The 23,945-nt window shown below is 41.0% G+C and overlaps 1 protein-coding gene across 2 annotated transcripts in view; it reads left to right on the top strand.

The window, feature by feature from the left end:
- RNF168 (ring finger protein 168) overlaps window positions 1-23,945 on the top strand; it is a gene marked incomplete at both ends in the record, with an annotated part of 44,963 nt that overhangs the window by 14,811 nt on the left and 6,207 nt on the right. For both annotated transcript variants that reach the window (XM_079704380.1, XM_079704379.1), the window contains 3 exons: window positions 12,325-12,401; window positions 15,969-16,148; window positions 18,102-18,223. In XM_079704380.1, the coding sequence (XP_079560506.1) occupies window positions 12,325-12,401; window positions 15,969-16,148; window positions 18,102-18,223 (379 nt within the window). The remainder of the gene's footprint in view (window positions 1-12,324; window positions 12,402-15,968; window positions 16,149-18,101; window positions 18,224-23,945) is intronic.

The following is a 23,945-nucleotide window of genomic DNA, read 5'->3' as shown; positions in this document are numbered from 1 at the left end:
TGTGGTTTTTGTTCCACAGGCTGCAGAATTGTAGTTCTTGTTTCTTCTGCTGTCTGGCTTCTGCTGGATGAGGCTATCTAAGAGGTTTGTGCAAGCTTCCTGATGGGAGGGACTGATGGTGGGTAGAGCTGGGTGTTGCTCTGATGGACAGAGCTCAGTAAACCTTTAATCCTCTTGTCTGCTGATGGGTGGGGCTGGGTTCCCTCCCTGTTGGTTGTTTGGCCTCAGGCGACCCAGCAGTGGAGCCTACCTGGCTCTTTGGTGGGGCTAATGGCCGACTCTGGGAGGACTCACGTCAAGGAGTACTTCCCAGAACTTCTGCTTCCAGTGTCCTTGTCCCCACGGTGAGCCACAGCCACCCCCCGCCTCTGCAGGAGGAGACCCTCCAACACTAGCAGGTAGGTCTGGTTCAGTCTCCTATGGGGTCACTGCTTCTTCCCCTGGGTCCCAATGCACACAGTACTTTGTGTGTGCCCTCCAAGAGTGGAGTCTCTGTTCCCCCCAGTCCTGTCGAAGTCCTGCAATCAAATCCCGCTAGCCTTCAAAGTCTGATTATCTAGGAATTCCTCCTCCCGTTACCGCACCCCGAGGTTGGGAAGCCTGACTTGGGGCTCAGAACCTTCACTGTGGTGGGTGCACTTCTGTGGTATAAGTGTTCTCCAGTTTGTGAGTCACCCACCCAGCAGTTATGGGATTTGATTTTAATGTGATTGCGCCTCTCCTACCATCTCATTGTGTTCTTTGTGTTTGGATGTGGGGTATCTTTTTTGGTGAGTTCCAGTGTCTTCCTGTTGATGATTGTTCAGCAGTTATTTGTGATTTTGGTGCTTTCGCGAGAGGGAATGAGCACAACTCCTTCTACTCCACCATCTTGAACCAGTCTTCCTGAAGTTGCCTTTTTCTTGGTTCACCATTTTCTTGGTTGCTATAAACCTTTGTTTTCCAGAGTTCTGAGAGTGTTGGCTCTGGTAGTTTCTCCTTGCTTTTTCGACGTTTCTTTGGAGGGATGAGAGCTTGGAGCTGCCTGCTCTGCCATTTTGCTGACATCACTCCACCCTGCTTTCTCTTTTTTAAAAAAAAAAAAAATTTTATTTATTTATTTATTTATTTCTGGCCGCGTTGGGTCTTTGTTGCTGTGCGCGGGCTTTCACTAGTTGCGGCGAGCAGGGGCTACTCCTCGTTGTGGTGCGCCGACTTCTCATTGCCATGGCTTCTCTTGTTGTAGAGCATGGGCTCTAGGCACGCGGACTTCAGTAGTTGTGGCACACGGGCTCAGTAGTTGTGGGTTACGGGCTGTAGATCGCAGGCTCAGTAGTTGTGGCGCACAGGCTTAGTTGCTCCACGGCATGTGTGATCTTCCTAGACCAGGGCTTGAATGCGTGTCCCCTGCATTGGCAGGCAGATTCTTAACCACTGAGCCACCAGGGAAGTCCCACCCTGCCTTCTCTTTAAGTGTTTACCACTAAAATTGCCATTGTTTTCAAGAGTGCCTTTAGGCTTGAACTAATCCACATTCTGTTCCAAATAAAGTCATCTTCTTTGAGGGAAATCTTTGGAGCCCTCAGTTTTTATGGCCTCTTTCCCTTGGCAAAATCTCTGAGCCACTGCTCTGGAGCTGGAGGCAGAGACAAGGGCTTACCTCTCTCTTTAGGAACAGGCCAGTGGACAGGCATGGTAGTCTATTCTCCTTGGCTTGCCTCTCCTAGAACCTTTGGCCCTATGAGTGAGCTGTGATGTGGGCAGTGGGGCCCCGTTATTGTTCCATATTATGCCTGAGTGGGAAGTGGATGGAAGAGCAGAGCCCACAATCAGCTCCACTTAGCTCTGCAGCACTGAGCTGGAAATGATAAGAAATGCTGGTATGCTGCTCCTCCTGGAGGGATGCTGTACCCCTTGACTGGGAGCTAGGGAGACAGGGAGCCCTGTCTTCCTGTCTTGACACACCCACTTGGAGTGGAGCTTCCTTCTTGTTGAGTTAGGAAAGGGGCAGAGCAGTTGTGGCTGCAGTGCCACAGATTCTCACTTTTCTTGCTGAGATTTAGTAAATTTGGTGGGGTGCTGGAGATATTTCTTCTTTTGCTGTGGGCTCTTAGGACAATTTTCAGGAACTTTATTCTACCAGTTTTTTTATACCTTTCTCCAGTTACGGTTGTTTTGTTGAAGAAAAAGTCTGCAGATCTCCTTACTCTACAATTCTGGAAGTTGATCCTCTTTACTTTGTTTTTCATGTAAATTTTATTGACATGTACATGCAAAAGTGTACAAATCATAAGTCTTCAGCGAATTTTCAGAGTGAACATGTCTGTGTAACCAGTACTACATTCAAGACCCAGAACTTTGCCAGAACTCCTGAATCCTCTCTGTGGCCCTCTTGCAGAATCTATTCACTCGCCCGTTCCTGTAACTGTTGATGTTATTCTGGCCTGTAACACCGTGGATCATATTTGCCTGTTTCTGAACCTTTTTAAAAATGGAATCATGTACTCTTGTGTGGGGCTTCTTCAGCTCATGGTTAAGATTGATGAGATACGTGTGGTTACAGTTTATTTTCATTGCTACATAGTACTATGTTGTATAAATACTAAATAGTGAAAGCAATGAAAAAGTCTTTATCCTGTTAGGCTGTTATGAATAGTGTTACTGTGAACATTTTTATACTTGTATTTTGGTGAACATATGTCTACATTTCTGTTGGATATAGAGTGGGATTTAGGGGTCATAGAATGTGGATAAAGAGTTAAATCTTTTGCTGTGCTATATGAAAATCTGTCCTTTGATTAAATCTCTAGCTTTGTTCCCCCCAAAACAGAATGAGGGTAAGAATGTCAATGATGTTACTAGGTAGCAAGCATTGGTTGTGGTAAAAATTATTTCTGAGTGACAAATTACGTCTTTATTGGGAGGAATGATAATGCTGATTGGGATACTATGCTTTGTGCTTCTCTTGAGTGTAGTGACCATTGTAACTGGGCATGTTTCTTGTGGGGAGCCTGTGCCTGTATTGTTGCCACAAGACATGTTGGCTTCTGTGGGGTAAGGGTTACCTGGCTTGCTTGCTTTCATGCTGTTAGATTGATGCCAAATGTGGCCTTATGGTCATTTTCTGAGTTTGAATGTTTAATAGAACCTAAGACTATCCCACAGATAGGGTTACAGGTAGGGTAAGCCTTAGGAGATACTGCCAAGCATTTTTCCAAAATGGTTTTACCAATTTACACTCCTACCAGTAGTGTACAAGAGGTGTAGTAACACCTTGCCAACCCTTGGTTTTCGTTTTTGTTTTTATTTCCCTCCCTCCCTTCTTTCTTTCCCTCCTTCCTTCCCTCCTTTCTTTCTAAAAGAGATTTTGGTAGCATGCTTACATTTTTTTCAGCATGTTATTATGAAAAAATTTTAATATAGAGAAAAGTTGAAAGAATTCTATGGTGAACTCTCATATAACCATAACCAAATGTGACAATTAACATTTTGCTATACTTGTTGTCATATATCTTTTCATCTATCCATCCATTGATTTCTTATTTTTTTCATTTCATTTCCCCTTAAATATACATATAAGTATGTATATTATTTTTCTTTGTTTTGTTTTTTGGTTTTTTTAATATCTTTATTGGAGTATGATTGCTTTACAATGGTGTATTAGTTTCTGCTTTACAACAAAGTGAATCAGCTATACATATACATATATCCCCATATCCCCTCCCTCTTGTGTCTCCCTCCCACCCTCCCAATCCCACCCCTCTAGGTGGACACAAAGCACTGAGCTGATCTCGCTGTGCTATGTGGCTGCTTCCCACTAGCTATCTGTTTTACATTTGGTAGTGTATATGTGTCCATGCCACTCTCTTTGTCCCAGCTTACCCTTCCCCCTCCCCGTGTTCTCAAGTCCATTCTCTATGTCTGTGTCTTTATTCCTGTCCTGCCCCTAGGTTCTTCAGAACCTTTTTTTTTAGATTCCATATATATGTGTTAGCATACGGTATTTGTTTTTCTCTTTCTGACTTACTTCATTCTGTATGACAGACTCTAGGTCCATCCACCTCACTACAGATTAACTCAGTTTTGTTTCTTTTTATGGCTGAGTAATATTCCATTGTATATATGTGCCACATCTTCACATAGAAGTATACATATTATTAAAGATCAATATTAGCTTATAACTTTTTTCTTTCACTGTAAAATTTACATATAATTGAAATGTACAAATCTTAATTGTATCTCACTGTGTGTTCACATAACTATAACCCTTTGTAACACAAACCCCTTTAAAAATGTAGAACATTACCATCACACCTGAAATTATCCTCATGTCCCTTCCAGTTAAGCCCTACCTCCACCCGACAAAAGTCAACAACTGTTTTTACTTTTTCCCACCATAGATGAGTTTTGTCTGCTCTAGAACTTCATATAAATGGAATTCTATTCGTTTCCTAGGGTTGCCATAACAAACTACCACAAATCAGGTGGCTTAAAATAACAGATTGTATTTTCTTACAATTCTGGAGGCTAGGAGTCCAGACACATGTTCTCTTGAAGTCTCTTGGAGAGAATCTGTTACATGCCTTTCTCTTAGCTTCTGAGTGTTGCTGACAGTCCTTGGTGTTCTTGGCTTGCAGCTGCATAACTCCAGCCCCTGCTTTCATAGTCACATGACATTCTCCCTATGTGTCTGTACAAAGTCATCTCTTCTCTTTGTGTCTCTTTCAAGGACACCAGTGATATTAGATTAAGGGCCCACCCTTCTCCAATATAAACTCAGTTATGTCTACAACAACCCTATTTCTAAATAAGATCACATTCTTGGGTACAGGGGTTAGCACTTAAGCATATCTTTTGGGGGCACACAATTCAACCCGTAACAGTAATCATACAATGTGTATTCTTTTGTACAAGTTTCTTTTACGTAGTGTAATGTTCCAGATTTATCCCTTTGTGGTTATTAGTAGTTTATTTCTTTTTAAGTATTGTTCTACTATACTTTTTTTTTTAATCTTTCTTATTGTTTTGGCTGTGCTGCACAGCTTGTGGGATTTTAGTTCCTCCACCAGGGATTGAACCCAGGCCCTTGGCAGTGAGAGCGTGGAGTCCTAACCACTAGACCGCCAGGGAATTCCCTTGTTCTCTGCAGCCACAATTTGCCCTTCTCTCTCCCTAGCTCAACAAGAGGGAAGCTCCACTCCAAGTGGGTGTGGCCAAGACAGGAAGACAGGGCTCCCTGTCTCCCTAGCTCCTAGTCAAGCATCCCTCCAGGAGGAGAAGAATACCAGCATTTCTTATCACTTCCAGCTCAGTGCTGCAGAGCTAAGTGGAGCTGATTGTGGGCTCCCTTCCTCCATCCACTTCCCTTGTTGGTTCTTCTCCGGTTCATGGTCCCTCAGCTGTTTCCAGCTTTTGGCTATCTTTTTTTTTTTTTTTTTTTTTTTGCAGTATGCGGGCCTCTCACTGTTGTGGCCTCTCCCGTTGCGGAGCACAGGCTCCGGATGTGCAGGCTCAGCAGCCATGGCTCACGGGCCCAGCCGCTCCGCAGCATGTGGGATCTTCCCAGACCGGGGCACGAACCCGCGTCCACTGCATCGGCAGGCGGACTCTCAACCACTGCGCCACCAGGGAAGCCCTTTTTGGCTATCTTGAATAAAGTTGCTGTGAAGATTCTTGTACATGTTTATTTTTGTGGTCATATGTTTTCATTTTTCTTGGACAAATACTTAGGAGTGGAAGTGCTCTGTCATAGAGTAGGTATATGTTTGGTTATAAAATAAACTGCCAGATCATTTTCCAAAGTGGTTGTATTATTTTCTAATCCCAGCAACAACATATACAAATCCTGGCTTCTGCTCATCTGCGTTAGTTAGTTTGGGCTGCTGTAACAAAGTATATGGAGTGGGTCACTTAAACAGTAGATTTATTTTTCACAGTTCTGGAGCTGGGAAGTCTAAGATCAAGGTGCTGGCCAATTTGGTTCCTGGTTTGGCCCTCTTCCTGATTATTTCTCATATAGTGGATAGCTAGCCAGCTCTCTGGCCTCTTATTAGGGTGCTAATCCCATTCATGGGATCTCTACCCTTGTGACCTAATTAGACCTCCCAAAGGCCCCATCTCCAAATACCATCACATTGAATTAGGATTTCTACGTGAATTTCGAGGGGACACATTTGGTTCACTTACAATATCCTCACCAACATTTGCTGTTATCTCTCTTTTTACTTTTAATCCTTCTGATGGATTTGTAGTAGTATCTCATTGTAGTTGTAATTTGCACGTCCCAGGTAACTAATGATATGGAATCTTTTTTCATTTTTTATTGGCTGGCCACTTGTATGTCTTCCATTGTGAAGTGCCTGCTTGAATCTTTTGCCCCTTGAGTTTTATCTTTGTATTATTGAGTGTAGGAGTTCAGTAGTGATATGTATCAGTACTTTGCCAGATGTGTTTTGTGAATATTTTCTGTGGTCTGTGGTTTGCATATTCATTTTCTTTCCTTCTTTTTTTAATAAATTTATTTTTTATTTATATATGGCTGTGTTGGGTCTTTGTGGCTGCACGCGGGCTTTCTCTCATTGCAGTGAGCGGGGGCTACTCTTCGTTGTGGTGCACAGGCTTCTCATTGCGGTGGCTTCTCTTGTGGTGGAGGCTCTAGGCGCATGGGCTCAGTAGTTGTGGCTCATGGGCTCTAGAATGCGGGCTTCAGTAGTTGTGGCACACGGGCTTCATTGCTCCGTGGTATGTGGGATCTTCCCAGACCAGGGCTCGAACCCATGTCCCCTGCATTGGCAGGTGGATTCTTAACCACTGCACCACCAGGGAAGTCCTTAATGGTGTCTTTTGATGAGCTGTAATTTTTAATTTTCATGAAGTCTAATTCATTAACTTCCTTTTATGGCTATTACTTTCTGTGTCCTATCTAAGAAAACCCTAGGAATATGAAAATATTCCCCTTTTTTTTCCCCCTAAAAACTTTACAGTTTTAGCCTTTATGTTTAGGCTTATGGTCCATTTCAAATTAATTTTTGAATAGTGGATGAGATAGAGGTTAATTTTTTCCTTATGAATATTAGTTATTCCTTTATCACTTGTAAAAGCTTTTCTTGTAAGTGTGGGTCTATATTCCACTGACTTTTTAAAAAATATTTATTTTATTTATTTATTTGGCTGCACTGGGTCTTAGTTGGGGCATGTGGGATCTTCGTTGTGGCGTGTGGGATCTAGTTCCCTGACTGGGGATTGAACCTGGGCCTCCTGCATTGGGAGCATGGAGTCTTAACCACAGGACCACCAGGGAAGTCCCACCACTGATTGATTTGTTGATTCTAATGTTTAAATCACAGTGTCTTCATTACTGTAGCTTTATGGTAATGAGATGGCCTGGGCCGTGAGACCCTTTACTGGAGTGCTTGTGCCTGGACAAACATCTCCTTAACCAACAGAATACAAAAAAAACTATAAGGGACTAAAAATAATAACTACATGCATGGGCATTTGGGGCAAATTATGAACAATGAGACACAAAAAGGCCAAAACCCAGCTGCCACTTTTGAGGTGCCAGGAGCAATAGCAATAGCAAGCTCCCTGCACACAGCACCACCAAGGGGGTGGGCAGACCACCTAAGCCACCCCTCTGGCCCAACTCACCAATCCACTCCTACCCTCACCCCATCTAAGGACCCACCTTGCCCCCCTTGGGGAGCGAACGGGGGCACCTGTTGCTTGTTCTTGCTCCCTTGTGCTGTAGCACAAGTCCCAATAAAGGCTTGCCTGAATTTCTCATCTGACCTCTTACCACTTTCTGTTGATTAAAGAGTCCAAGAACCTAGGTCAGTAACAGTAAGTCTTGAAGGCACACAGTGATAGTTCTCCAACTTTATTATTCTTTTTCATGTTTGCTTTGAGTATTCTAGGTCCTTTCTATTTCCATGTAAATTTAAAAATCAACCTGTCAGTTTCTACTGAAAGCCTAATGGGAGTTTGATTGGGGTTGCATTGAATCTATAGATCAATTTGGGGAGAATTGACATCTTAACAATATAGAGCTCTCGTACCCATGAAAATAGTATATTTCTCTACTTACTTAGATCTTTATTCCTCTCAGTAGTGTTTTTTAGTTTTTCAGTGAGGATGTATTACACATTGTTACATGTAACATAACAAAGATATATTTAAGTTCTGACCTCTAATACTTCTGAATGTGACCTTATTTGGAAATAAGGTCTTTACAGAGGTAATCAAGTTAAGGTCATTAGGGTGGGCTGCAATCTATTATGACTGGTCTCTTCATAAAAAGGGGAAATTTGGACATAGACATACACACACACAGAAGGAAGATGATGTGAAGACACACAGTGAGAATACTATGTGAAGACAGAGGGTTGGAGTGATGCATCTGCAAGCCAAGGAACACCAGAGATTGCTGGCAAACCACCAGAAGCTAGAAAAAGTCAAAGAATAATTCCTACAGGTTTCAGAGGGAGATTGGTACTACAGAGCAAATTTAATTTAATTGGGAGTAGAAGCTGTTTCCTTGATGATGCAAGCGGAGTCAAACTGAGGGATGGAAGAATAATTTTATAAACAGCCTAATTGTTCAAGTTAGGTTTTATTACTTGTTTTGATTTTTGGTCCAGTATTGGACATTTAGTTCTTTAATTAACTTGGATTTTTCTTTCAGAGTAAAATAAAAAGTATGGGGATAAATTTCCTTTAGTGAATCTTGTCTTCTTAAGAAGAACACTCACCGTAAGAAAGCAATATTAAGTACAGTGGGAACATTTAATTTCAGTAGTTTACGAGAGATATTTTAGAGCTAACTAACACAAATGAGTGTTGTGAGGTACTTTAAACAGATGGCACTTATTGACTGTCATAGTCGCTTCTAGTCTATAAAGTGGATTTTTTTTAATTTGTCATACTCTTAGAAATTGTTTAAGAAACAGCAAATAATTGCTGCATTTAGATTATTGGAAGTATATTAAGGCAATTTAAATTTGTTGTGTTTTCGGTTGAAAAAGTTACTGATCTTAGTTTAGATTTACCTGTGTACAAATCAGTAAACATTAAAAATCTCAGTAGTTGTATTAAAAAAAAAATTTTTTTTTTGCCCCACCGTGTGGCTTGTGGGGTCTTAGTTCCCCGACCAGAGATCAAACCCGCACCCCCTGCAGTGGAAGCGTGGCGTCTTAAGCACTGGACTGCCAGGGATGTCCCCCAATTTTTTTTTAAATTACAGTGTTCTGCTTACTATAGAGTGAGTAGTTAAGCATCTTCTGTAAATTGCATGGTCCTTTCATTTGCCCATTACTGAAGTGTGTTTTTCTTAACCTGTAGAAGTTCTTGTTATATTCTGCATGTTAATTGTCTATTGATTTATGTAATTGCAAATAACTTCTCCCAGTTTGTTGTTTTTAACTTTGTGATGTTTGTCATCATATTAAAGTTTTGTTTGGGTATTTCTTCTGTTATTCAGGAAATCTACCCTATCTTAAAATTTTGAATTTATCATTTATATTTTCTTTAGTCATTTTTAGTTTCCATTAAATTTTTTTAAATTCACCTGCAATCTGAGTGTTGTATAAAACAGCCATCTTAACTTTTTTTCCCCCAGGAATTGAAAGTTCCTGGGGAACCACACTGCTTGGTGAATGATACATCCTCATTGTATACTGTTTACCTAATCAAACAACAGTCTGCTTGTTTTCCAGAGCTGTTTGGGGGATTTTCATTTTTTTTTAACTGTTTCTTGATGGCTGTGTTTGTACCACGCCTTCTTCATTTAATTCTACTTAATTATGTGTTTTCATATCTAATACAGTAAATCTCTCTTCATTGTTCTTTTTCTAAATTATCTTAGCTATTTTTTATTGTGTCTAATGTGTAAAGTGATTTACTTTTTTCCTTTTTTTTCGCGTGGCTTTTGGGATCTCAGTTCCCCTACCAGGGATTGAATCCAGGCCACAGCAGTGAAAGCACCAAATCCTAACCATGAGACCACCGGGGAACTCCCAAAGCGATTTACTTTTTATCAAGTTTTGTTTATTTTGGTAAAAATATACCTAACATAAAATTTACCTTTCTTTTTTTTTTTGGCTGCGTTCGGTCTTCATTGCTGTGCGCAGGCTTTCTCTAGTTGTGGTGAGCGGGGGCTACTCTTTGTTGCAGTGCACAGGCTTCTCATTGCAGTGGCTTCTCTTGTTGCGGAGCATGGGCTCCAGGCGTGCGGGCTTCAGTAGTTGCAGCATGCGGATTCAATAGTTGTGGCACGCAGGCTCTAGAGCGTGCAGGCTTCAGTAGTTGTGGCTCACGGGCTCTAGAGCGCTGGTTCAGTAGTTGTGGCGCACGGGCTTAGTTGCTCCACAGCATGTGGGATCTTCCCGGACCAGGGCTTGAACCCGTGTGCCCTGCATTGGTAGGCGGATTCTTAACCACTGCACCATCAGGGAAATCCCCATTTGAACCATTTTTAAGTATACAGTTCAGTCGCATTAAGAACATCATATTGGGGCCTCCCTGGTGGCGCAGTGGTTGGGAGTCCGCCTGCTGATGCAGGGGATACGGGTTCGTGCCCCGGTCTGGGAGGATCCCATGTGCCGCGGAGCGGCTGGGCCCGTGAGCCATGGCTGCTGGGCCTGCGCGTCCGGAGCCTGTGCTCCGCAGCGGGAGAGGCCACGGCGGTGAGAGGCCCGCGTACCACCAAAAAAAAAAAAAAAAAAAAAAAGAACATCATATTGGTGTGCAGCCATCACCACCATCCATCTACAGAACTTTTTCATCTTACACAATTGAAACTGTACCCGTTAAACAATATCTCCTCAATTCCCCCTCCCTCTAACTAACCCCTGGCAACCATCATTCCACTTTCTGTCAAACTTGACTACTCTGGGTACCTCATATAAGTAGAGGACAAAGTAGGTATTTGTGCTTTTGTGTCTGGCTTCTTTCACTTAGCATGGTGTCTTCAGGGTTCATCCGTGTTGTAGCATGTGTCAGAATTTCATTCTTTTATAAGACTGAATAATATCCTACTGTATGTATTTACCACATTTTATTTATCCATTCATGTTGATGGACACTTGGGTTACTTCCACCATTTGGCTGTTGTGAATAATGCTGGGTATGACATGGTGTATAAGTATCTGTTTGATACCCTACTTTCATATCTTTTGGATATGTATCTAAAAGTGCAAATGCTGGATCACACGGTATTTCTATGTTTAGTTTTTTGAGCAACCGCCATACTGTTTTCCGTAGCAGCTATACCATTTTACACTTCCACTGACAGTGCACAAGGATTCCAATTTCATCTCCTTGCCAGTGCTTGTTATTTTGTTTGTTTTATAGTAGCCACTCTAATGGGTACAAAGTGTATTTCTTTGTGGTTTTGATTTGCATTTCCCTGACGACTAGTGATGTTGAGCATCTTTTCATGTGCTTGTGGGCCATTTGTATATACTTTTTTTGAGAAATATGTGTTTGCTATTATTGTAGGATTACTTTTTAAAACTTCCTTTATTGTTATGTTAATGGATTCTAGAGAAAGAACTAAGTGTATGTGTTCGTGTGCCATTTTGAACCAGAAAACCTCTGGCCTCTCTTTTTTTTTTAAATACTTATTTATTTATTTTATTTTATTTATTTTTTTATTTTTATTTTTTTTTTTTGGCTGAGGCAGGTGTTAGTTTTGGCACGCGGGATCTTTAGTTGTGGCATGCAAACTCTTAGTTGCAGCATGTGGACTATTTCCCTGACCAGGGATCAAACCTGGGCCGCCTGCATTGGGAGCGCAGATTCTTGGTCACTGCACCACCAGGGAAGTCCCTGGCCTTTTTTTTTTTTTGTATTTGGTTAATTCCAGGGAACGTAGATTCCTTTCTTTTCTTTTAATTTTATTTATTTATTTTTTGGCTGCATTGGGTCTTCGTTGCTGTGCACGGGCTTCCTCTAGTTGCAGCAAGTGGGGGCTACTCTTTGCTGCGGTGCGCAGGCTTCTCATTGTGGTGGCTTCTCGTTGCGGAGCATGGACTCTAGGCGCTCGGGCTTCAGCAGTTGTGGCGCATGGGCTCAGTTGCTCCATAGCATGTGGCATCTTCCCGGACCATGGATCGAACCTGTGTACCTTGCATTGGCAGGCAGATTCTTAACCACTGCACTACCAGGGAAGTCCTGGCCTTTCTTTTAAAATGGAATTCCATTAAAAAATATTGCTATAGCTGTTAATAATTGTATGTTTATTTTAATTTTGCATTTTTATATTAATATAGGTTTAGTGGAAGATCAAAGCTAGCCATAGAATTCGGTGTTGCCTATAATATAATATTCTTTCTTTATCTGAAACAGTTGATGACTATCAGCCAGTTCGCCTATTAAGTAAACCTGGGGAATTAAGAAGAGAATATGAAGAGGAGATAAGCAAGGTAAGTACTAAATACTTAGTACTCTTAGTACTTAGTACTAATACTTAGAATTAGTTTAATACTTAGTTTAATACTAAAATTAGTTTAGTACTAACTACTAAGTACTCTTTTCTGGAAAAATTTTCTGCTGTGTTTACATACAGTTTTATGTGCTTATGTAAATAAATAGTATATATTGAAATGTTAATAATTTTAATGTGCTTTATAAAGGCTCCATTTTTTTACACGTGTTCAAAATAGTTTAAAACTAGCTTTAATTTATTTATACATGCTCTTCTTATGTGGTAGTGATCTGTAAGCATTTAGGTATGAAGGACATTTTTTTCATTTCCGTGAAGCTTTGAGCATAAAGGATGGGGAAAAGGTGGTAGATTATGGGTGTCTTAAGTCCATTTAGACTGCTATATCAAAAACACCATAGACTGGGTGACTTAAACAACAAACATTTGTTCTCACAGTTCTGGATCTGGGAAGTGCAAGATTAAGACACTGGGAGATGTGGTATTGGGCAAGGGCCTGCTTCCTGGCTTGTAGACAGCTGCCTTCTCACTGTATTCTCACATGGCAGAGAGAGGAAGAGAGAGATAGATCATCTCTCTTGTGTGTCTTCTTCTAAGGGTACTAATCCCTTTCATGAGGACTCCACCCTCATGACCCAATTACCTCTCGAAGGCCCCACCTCCAAATATCATCACATTGGGAATTAGGGCTTCAATATATGAATTTTGGGGGACACAAACCATGCATTTAGGTGAGGAAAGCATAAAGGGCTAACTGTGAAGTACCTAAATATGAAAAGAGGGAGTGGTGCTTATGGCCTTTGAACTTCACTAGTACTAGGAAAGCCCTAGTACTCCCCCTACCCTGATTAATGTAGAGCAGTGTTGTCCAATAGAAATATGGTGTGGGTTCATATATCATTTAAAATTTTCTATTAGCCACATTTTTAAAAGATTTTTTTTAAAAAAAACGGATGAGGGGCTTCCCTGGTGGCGCAGTGGTTAAGAATCTGCCTGCCGATGCAGGGGACATGGGTTCGAGCCCTGGTCTGGGAAGATCCCACATGCCATGGAGCAACTAAGCCCATAGGCCACAACTGCTGAGCCCGTGCTCTAGAGCCCACGAGCCACAACTACTGGGCCCATGTGTCGCAACTACTGAAACCCATGCACCCTAGAGCTCATGCTCCGCAACAAGAGAAGCCACCACAATGAGAAGCCTGCGCACCACAACGAAGAGTAGCCCCTGCTCGCCGCAACTAGAGAAGACCCGCGTGCAGCAACGAAGACCCAACACAGCCATAAATAAATAAATAAATATTTTTTAAAAGTATTTTAAAAAAAGATGAAATTAATTTTTATGTATATTTTATTTAATCCAGTATATCTAAAAATTTTTTTTTTTTTTTTTTTTTTTGCGGTACGCGGGCCTCTCACTGCTGTGGCCTCTCCCGCTGCGGAGCACAGGCTCCAGACGCGCAGGCTCAGCAGCCATGGCCCACGGGCCCAGCCGCTCCGCGGCATGTGGGATCCTCCCGGACCGGGGCACAAACCCGCGTCCCCTGCATCGGCAGGCGGACTCTCAACCACTGCGCCACCAGGGAAGCCCTATCTAAAATATTTTATTATGTAATCAGTATAGAAAGTATTGACTATTTTTTTTCTTATTTAGTGTGCAATTGTGTATTTTGTACTTATAATACATCTCGATTTGGACTAGTCACATTTCAGCTACTCAGTAGCCACATGTAGCTAGTGGCTACTGTATTAGACCATGAGATCTCTAGAAGCACTAGTAAATAATTATGATAGTTGTCAGCATATTGTCTAGACGATGTTCTTAAGTAAGGGTTTTATTTATTTATTTTTTGGCTGCGTTGGGTCTTCTTTGCTGCGCGTGTGCTTTCTCTAGTTGTGGTGAGCAGAAACTACTCTTCCTCACAGTTTGCAGGCTTCTCTTGTGGTGGAGCACAGGCTCTAGGCACGCAGGCTTCAGTAGTTGCAGTGCTCGGGCTCTAGGGCATGCAGGCTCTAGAGTGCAGGCTCTGTAGTTGTGGCACACAAGCTTAGTTGCTCTGCGGCATGTGGCATCTTCCCAGACCAGGGATCGAACCTGTGTCCCCTGGCATTGGCAGGAAGATTCCTAACCATTGCACCACCAGGGAAGTTCCTTAAGTAAGGAGTAATTTAATCTTTACAACAATATAGTGAGAACAGGTTTTTTCAGGATGCTTTTGAGTACAGGTGACAAAAAATTGTAATTTACTGGAATTCCAGAGGTTAATAGGGGCTTCAGGGTCGGTTTCATCCAGAGCTCTAGTTCCATTTCTTTGCTAACTTCTGTCAGCTGGCTTTATCCTCAGGCTAATAACAAGGTAGCTGCATATTTCTGAACCTCAGGTGCATATACAACAGTATGCAGAGGAAGAGCCAGCTGTCTCTTGCAGTGGCTTTCCTTTAAGAGCAAGAAAACTTAAAAGTTCCTTAACAAACCTTTACTCATGTCACCTTCACTTGAATTGGGTCAAGGACTTATTCTTGAGTCAAATCCTTTAGATGTCTAAAGTAGTTGTTACATTATTTCTTTCAGGAAGTATAGTTCAGCTGCCCACAAGCATGGCCTTAGGTCCTAGATGCTGAGTTTGAGTCTCCCCCCTGCCAGTTACTGAGCTAAGAAAAGAAAGTTAGATCACTTTCTGATCTAGGAACGCTTTTCTGTGTCTTTCCTCATCTGTAAATCATATAATGACCATTGTGGTTGTTTCTTCAGCAACTATTCCACCCCTGCCCACCATGTTTGGGGATTCATCCCGACCTCAGGGAAGGACACTGTTTGGTTTAAGTCAGTTTTTACCATTCCATTCCCTTGCTAGGGTTTAGTTCAGAAACCTATGCCAAAATGAGTCAGAACATGGCCTTCTGTTAACTGAGGAAAAGTATCACCTAGAAAGACTTCCAAAAATGTGTGACAGTGTAATGGAAAATGTGATAAGGACCGAAATGTGGAGGGATGAGGCTTTGATCAAGGTTTCATTGGGCTGACTGGGGAAGGCTTCCTGAAGGAGAGTTCCTGAATTATTCTATAGGAATTTGCCTCTCCGGATTTGTACTTCATTTGAGAAATTTTAATTCCTGCCAATTTGTTCTTTTTTTTTTAATTTTTCTATTCTTATTAAGAAATATTGGGACTTCCTGGGTGTTTGATAGGGAAAGAATCCACCTGCCAATGCAGGGGACACAGGTTCGATCCCTAGTCTGGGGAGTTCCCACATCCTGTGGAGCAACCAAGCCCATGCGCCACAACTACTGAGCCTGCGCTCTAGAGCCCGCGAGCCACAACTACCGAGCCCGCACGCCTAGAACCCATGCTCCGCAACAGGAGAAGCCTGCGTACCATGACAAAGAGTAGCCCCCCCTCGCCACAACTAGAGAAAGGCCGCACACAGCAATGAAGACCCAACGCAGCCAAAAATAAACAAAATTAAATATTTAAAAAAAGAAAGAAAGAAATATTGCAAGTATACTAAAAAGTTCAGAGAAGGATTGTTCTTTATTAATCATTTTTAAGGTGGAGGCAGAGCGACGAGCCAATGAGGAAGAAGAAAACAAAGCCAGTGAAGAATACATACAGAGGTTACTGGCAGAGGAGGAAGAAGAGGAAAAGAGACAGGCAGAAAAAAGGCAAAGAGAGATGGAAGAACAACTGAAAAGTGATGAAGAGCTGGCAAGAAAGCTAAGCCTTAAAATTGTAAGTTTTAAGAAAGAACTTTGAAGTATTTACATTCCTATTGCTTTGACTATGTGATTTTGAACAGTCTAAAAAAGGAAGCATTCACCATAACTAGAAACTATTTCTGACATATTTGCTCTACTTAAAGCAAACCTTTTTTGGCATACTGTTATATATTTGCTCTAATCCAGGTATGCTTTAAAAAACCATTTTTGTAAGTTGTTAGTAAATTCAGTTATGCAGGAAAGCTATTCAGTGGAAAATGAAAGCTCCATTTCCCCCCCCCACTTCGCCACTCCTATTCCTATTCCATTACATCAGTCTCTTTCCCCAAAGGTTAGTTAGCACTATTAACAGTTTCTTATAACTTTTTTTTACATAAAAAGGATGTGTGAATCACACTGTTTTTCTCCTGACCTTTTTCACTCGGCTATTTCTTAGAGATTTTTCCTATTATATTACTACATATAGTGTATAATTCTTTTGTAAGAGTGGCAAAATATTCCATTGTATGGATGCAGATCACTTTTTGAAAGTGAAGCACATTAAATATTTTTTTAACTTCTTTTTTTTCTCTGGCCACGCTGTGCGGCTTGCAGGATCTTAGTTCCGCAACCAGGGATCAAACCAGTGTCCCCTGCAGTGCAAGCACAGTCTTAACTGTGCTTTCCTGGACCACCAGGGAAGTCCCTAAATTCTTAAATAACATATTAAACCTGGATTTTGTTATCTTGCCGTAGTTAAATTACTGCCCAGGGGACGATGAATTAAAGAAAGAATGATAAAACACATACTGTAAGACCAAAGGATACAGTGGGACCCAGTGATTTGAAAGAACCTGGCAGAATCACTTGTAGTTCTTTTAAAATACTGAATCTCTGGGGATGGGATTTAGGGAGTACCACTCCCAGAGGCAACTAGGGAAGTCTGATGTACATTCAGGTTTGAGAGCCTCTAAAAACAATTCCTCTGCTTTCAAACAACAAATATCTTAAAATATACTTACCCAAATTAAGTATATCCAGAATTGGGTTGGTTTTTTTTTTTCCCCATTTTCGAGAGGCCTGCCATTCATAATAATATAACCAAGTTTTAGATTATATGCCCTTTTTAAAAATGTATTTCCTTTTAAAATTTAAGTGGAATAGCTTTGGAGCAGTACACAATTGAAAAATTAAATAAAAGACATAGACCATGGAACTTCCCTGGCAGTCCAGTGGTTAGGACTTGGCGCTTTCACTGCTGTGGCCCTGGGTTCAGTCCCTGGTTGGTGACTAAGATCCTGTAAACTGCACAGTGTGGCCAAAAAAAAAGACATAGATCAATAGAATAACAAATGGGATAGGAGAGAAAATAATATCAGAGAGGAAAATCTGGGGTCAACTTTGTCTTTCAAGAGTTATTGTTTTTAATTCTTCGTGTTTTCACATTGGATTATAAGAGCAGATCTACTGATATTTTAAAATAATTTTTCGTTTACTTGTAAAAGTTTGGTGGTCCTAGGCCAAATGTCTACCGCCACCATGTATATTAATTTTTCCAATAGTGTAGTAAGAAACTTATGAGACTTCCATGAGACAGCAAGTAAATATTGATGATATTTATTGGTATGCCCTTAAATCCCCAAATTAAATTATTTTATGTAAAATAAATTTTATTCCAGGTACAGCCACAGCTCTGAATTTTTCCCTACAGATTAAGGTAGTTATAAATATGAAATTATTCATTAGAAAAGTTAGCAGAAATTATCAGCTAATGAGATTAGTACCATCATGCTCTTTGTGTTTATAATGTAGAGTAAAAATGCAATTTAGATAAACTTTATCTTGTTTATATTAATTTTTGCATGGTCAGTATTATTCAAAGGATATATAGACTTTAATAATTCCTGAAAAATTCTATTGTGGATTCTGAATTGATCAATAGCTTATTTTATTTTAAAATTGTTCTATGCTTTTTCTGCTGTTGAAGAACAATTTCTGTGAGGGAAGTATCTTGGCTTCGCCCTTGAATTCCGAAAAATCTGATCCAGTCACAACCAAGTCACAGAAGAAAAGTAAGAACAAACAAACACACACTGGAGATATTCAGAAGTAAGTGAATATAGTTTACTTCTATATCAAAATTTGGCCCATCAGCTCTGCATGAAAACCCTCCAGATGGTCTGAGGTTGATGTAAAGTGAAAATAAGAGAGATGCTCACATAGCTTAGATTCCTGGCTAGCATGAAGAGGGATGTGAAACCTTTTTTATCTTCATTGCTCAGGATTTCCATGTTGTTCCCATTTCCTTTTTCTCTTAATTTAGATTCAGGTGAGACTCTAGTTCCATATAAGGTCATCCCCATTGAAGGAGTTTACAGTTTGGCATCTAGATCATTACCCCACCCTCTTTTTCCCAGTTTATATATTACATTTCTTCCCTACTGTACAGAAAACATAAGTCAGGTAGTCAACAGTGGAGTGAATTTAGTTGCCCCAGAGTGCCCCTCATAGCAACAGGAAGAGTTGATGACTCTATGAGGATATAAGCTTTTCCATAGTAATTCATAGTTGAAAAAGTTTATCAACTACAATCTAGACTTCAAAAACATGTAAGGGCTTTTGATTCAACTGGGTAAATATGTGCAGGTAATTTGCTTCCTTTCAAAGTTCATAGAAATTTAGGATTTGAGATGGTGGAAATTTGGGACAGGGAGATGGAGATAGATGGGAAGAGGGCAGCATTAAATGAGGTGATTGCTATTAAAAGAAGAAATAGACATGCAACATCAATATTGTTAATGCCTGATATAATGCAAAGTAGAAGTCGAGAAAAACCATTAAAAGAAAAGCAGGGATATTTCATATTGATATAATACTATTCTACATAAAGGATATAACTGTCATGAATCTTCATGAATCTAAATATATATTTTGAAATATATAAAGATAAAAATTTACTAGAAATATAATAATAAACTGATGAATTTAAAAGCAGAAATTGAAGAAACTGAGAAACTGGTGGATTAAAGGTACACAAAGTTAAAAACAGATAAGGTCTAGTCTCTGAAATATATAAAGAATTCTTAAACATAAACAACAAACTAGATAGAAGTGATGGTTGCACAACTTTGTAAATGTACGCTTTAAAATGTTTTTTTTTGTGTGTGGTATGCAGGCCTCTCACTGTTGTGGCCTCTCCCGTTGCAGAGCACAGGCTCGGACGCGCAGGCTCAGAAACCATGGCTCACGGGCCTAGCCGCTCCACAGCATGTGGGATCCTCCCGGACCGGGGCACAAACCCGTGTCCCCTGCATCGGCAGGCGGACTGTCAACCACTGTGCCACCAGGGAAGCCCAAAATGGTTAATTTTATGTTATATGAATTTCACCTCAAATTTAAAATAATTAACAAAAAGATTACTAAAGTGTTTTGAAAATTAAGAAAAACTACTAGGTAACTCATTGGTTAAAGAATAAATCTTTATGGAAATATAGAACTGAAAACATTATACATCAGACCTTCTGGGATATGGCTGAAGTAGTATTTAGAAGGCTTTAAATGCCATATCAGAAAAAGAAGAAAGAATGAAAATATATCTAAAATGACACGTCCATAACAAAAAAGAAGCAGACTCACAGGCTGATAACTAGCGGTTACCAGTGGGGCGAGGGAAGGAGGGAGGGGCAATATAGGAGTAGGGGATTAAGAGGTACAGGTATTAGGTATAAATTAAGCTACAAGGATATATTGTACAACACAAGGAATATAGCAAGTATTTTACAATAACGGTAAATGGAATATAACCTTTAAAAATGTGAATCACTGGGCTTCCCTGGTGGCGCAGTGGTTGAGAGTCCTGCCCACGCAGGGGACGTGGGTTCGTGCCCTGGTCCAGGAGGATCCCACGTGCTGCGGAGCAGCTGGGCCTGTGAGCCATGGCTGCTAAGCCTGCGCGTCTGGAGCCTGTGCTCCGCAACGGGAGAGGCCACAACAGTGAGAGGCCCGCGTACCGCAAGAACAAAACAAAACAAAACAAAACAAAAAAAAGTGAATCACTGTATTGTACACCTGTAATTTACATGATATTGTATATCAACTATACTTCAATTAAAAAAAGAAAAACAGGACTTCCCTGGTGGCGCAGTGGTTAAGAATCCGCCTGTCAATGCAGGGGACATGGGTTCGAGCCCTGGTCCGGAAGGATCCCACATGCCGCGGAGCAGCTAAGTCCGTGCGCCACAACTACTGAGCCTGCACTCTAGAGCCCGTGAGCCACAACTCCTGAGCCCGCGTGCCACAACTACTGAAGCCCGCGCGCCTAGAGCCCGTGCTGCACAACAAGAGAAGCCACTGCAATGAGAAGCCCATGCACCGCAGCGAAGAGTAGCCCCTACTCGCGGCAACTAGAGAAAGCCCGTGTGCAGCAACGAAGATCCAAGGCAGCCAAAAAAATTAATTAATTTAAAAAAATTTTTAAAAGAACAGCAGAAACTGACATAGCAGTGTAAAGCAACTATACTCCAATTAAAAAAAACAAGACAATTCCAGAAATATGTTGCTGGCTTAATAATTAGAAAATGAATCAATGCAAGTTAACCTATTAACTGTTTAAATATGAAAAACTTGGGAATAATTCTTGATAAAGTAGGAATAGAAACTTAACCTGTTGAAGGATGTCTACCAGAAAACCTGTATCAGATATCATACTTTATGGTAGAAAATAGAAATCATTCCCCTTTTAAGACCAGGAAAACACGGTGTCATACTGGAGATTTTAGTCTTTACAGTAAGGCAATAAAAGGAAATAAAAGATTATAAGCTTGGTAAGGAAGGGAAAAGGAGCTATTGTTATTCAGAGGTGGAATAATTTTATAGAAAGCCCAAGAGTTCAGAGGTACATTTTTAGAATTAATAAGAGATTAGCAAGCTTGGTAGATATAAAAATCTATACAAAAAGTCTATTGCAAGGGACTTCCCTGATGACACAGTGGTTAAGAATCTGCCTGCCAATGCAGGGACACGGGTTTGATCCCTGGTCCGGGAAGATCACACATGCCGCGGAGTAACTAAGCCCGTGTGTCACAACTACTGAGCCTGCGCTCTAGAGCCCGTACACCACAACTACTGAGCCTGCGTGCCACAACTACTGAAGCCCGCACGCCTAGAGCCAGTGCTTCACAACAAAAGAAGCCACCGCAATGAGAAGCACGCACACTGCAACAAAGAGTAGCCCCCGCTCGCCACAACTAGAGAAAGCCCATGTGCAGCAGCGAAGACCCAGTGCAGTCAAAAATAAATACATAAAATGAATAAATTTATTTTTTTTTAAGTCTACTGCAAACGTAACAACAAAGATTCTGTTTGTAGTAGCATCAGAAAATAAAAAGTACTTAGAAATAAATTTATTGAAAATTCTGAAAGTCCTTATGGAGCATGTTATAAAATTTTACTATATTAAAGAAATACGTAGTAGTTGCAGGTTGGAAGATGTCTAATGTTACAAAATTGCTTAATGTCATATCTTTCCAAACTGATCTATAGGTTAAATGCATTTGAAATCAGAATCCCAACCTTTTTGTTGTTGTTGTTTTTGTTTTTGGGGGTGTTTTTTTTTGGCCTTGCCACGTGGCACATGGGATCTTAGTTCCCTGACCAGGGATCAAACCTGTGCCCCCTGCAGTGGAAACACAGAATCCTAACCACTGACCCGCCAGGGAAGTCCCACCAACCTTTTTTTTTTTTTCTTGCATTCTGTTTTAAAATTTATATGGACGAGAAAGGGCCTTCAGATACTCCTGATGAAAAATAAAATGTGTGGTGGAGGTATGGATGCTTCAGATTTATAGTAAGTTAACATATGTGTTATTTGCACAGGTATGGATAGACAAAATGATAAGACAAAATAATAGATAGCTTAGAAACACACCACAGTTTATAGAACCTTTATGCTAGCTTTTGTGTTTGTTTGTTTGTTTTTGCGGTACGCAGGCCTCTCGCTGTTGTGGCCTCTCCCGCCACGGAGCACAGGCTCCGAACACGCAGGCCCAGTGGACATAGCTCACAGGCCCAGCCGCTCCGCAGCATGTGGGATCTTCCTGGACCGGGGCATGAACCCGTGTCCCCTGCATCGGCAGGCAGACTCTCAGCCACCGCGCCACCAGGGAAGCCCTAGCTTTTGTGGTTTTAAAATATGTTCACAAATCTTTGATATTTCTCCCTTCAAAAGACTGAGCCTAATTCCCCTCCCCTTGAATGTGGGCTGGACTTAAGTATACACATAGAATTACCAGAAGGGACATTGTACACTTCAGAGAGGGGGACATTGTACACTTCAGAGACTAAGTCGTAAAGTGACTTTTCTCTTTTGGATTATTTGCTCTGGGAAAGTTAGCTGTCATGTTGTGAGCAGCCCTATGGAAAGTCCCACATGGTAAGGAACTGGGGCCTTCTGCCAACAACCAGTAAGGAAGTGAGACCTCCAGAATAGCCTTTGTGCATGAGCCTGGTTGGAGGGTGATCCTCTAGCCTCAGTCAGGCTACTGACCAGATGACTGACCAACATCTTGACTGGACCCTCATGAAAATCCTGAGCCAGAACTGCCCTGCTAAGCTGCTCTTGAATTCCTGACCCTCAGAAACTGTGAGATAATGTTTGTTGGTTTAAGCCACTAAGTTTTGGGGTACTTTGGATAACCAACACAGTAGTCATCGTTGCTGGTCATTGGGGAAACGATGTACTTGTCAATAAATGCCTGTGGGACAGTGGATAATATGGGGGGGAAATTAGCTTGGACCTCTATTCATACTATCTGTAAAAATTAAGGCGAATTAAAGACCTATTAAAAAGACAAGGGAGGGCTTCCCTGGTGGCACGGTGGTTGAGAGTCCGCCTGCCGATGCAGGGGACATGGGTTCGTGCCCCGGTCCGGGAAGATCCCACATGCCGCGGAGCGGCTGGGCCCGTGAGCCCTGGCCGCTGAGCCTGCGCTTCCAGAGCCTGTGCTCCGCAACGGGAGAGGCCACAATAGAGAGGCCCGTGTACCGCAAAAAAAAAAAAAAAAAAGACAAAGGAATTCCCTGGCGGTCCAGTGGTTAGGACTAAGTAAGTAAGCAAATATGTAAATATATACATACATACATAAAATAAATCTTTAGGAAGATAACAAAGGAGAATATCTGTAGAGAGGGATGCTTTAAGGAGCAAAACAAATAGACTATAATAAGATTTAAAATGTCTTTATCAAAATACCTTTAGGGAATAAAAAGATAAGCTGCCCTCTAAAAGAAGATATTTCAACTTATTTACTGGAAAAAGTTTATTATTAAAGAATACCCACCTATTTGTGAGAAAAAGACAGAACTACAGAAAAAGAGGCAAAAAATTTTGACATCACAGAACACGAAAGCTGAAGGCCAATACATATGTGAAAAGATTGAACTTTATTAGTAATCAAGGAAATTTTAATTTAAATTACAGCGAGGCAGGCATAGAGAACAGACTTGGGGTTGTCAAGGGGGAGGGTGGGTAAACAACAAGGTCCTACTTGGAACACAGGGAACTACATTCAATATCCTGTGATAAACCGTAATGGAAAAGAATATATCTATATAACTGAATCACTTTGCTGTACAGCAGAAATTAACACATTAACACATTGTAAATCAACTATACTTCAATAGAATTTTTAAAAAATTACAGTGAGGTCATTTTACATATACAAATATTGAATCGTTATGTTGTATACCTGATACTAATATAATGTCATATGTCAATTGCACCTCAATAAAAACAACAACAAAATAGTGATGAGGTAACATTTCATACTCACCC

This window comes from Hyperoodon ampullatus (assembly GCF_949752795.1).
Source record: "Hyperoodon ampullatus genome assembly, chromosome: 5".
NCBI lineage: Eukaryota > Metazoa > Chordata > Mammalia > Artiodactyla > Ziphiidae > Hyperoodon > Hyperoodon ampullatus.
This window is presented reverse-complemented; position numbering and strand designations above follow the sequence as displayed.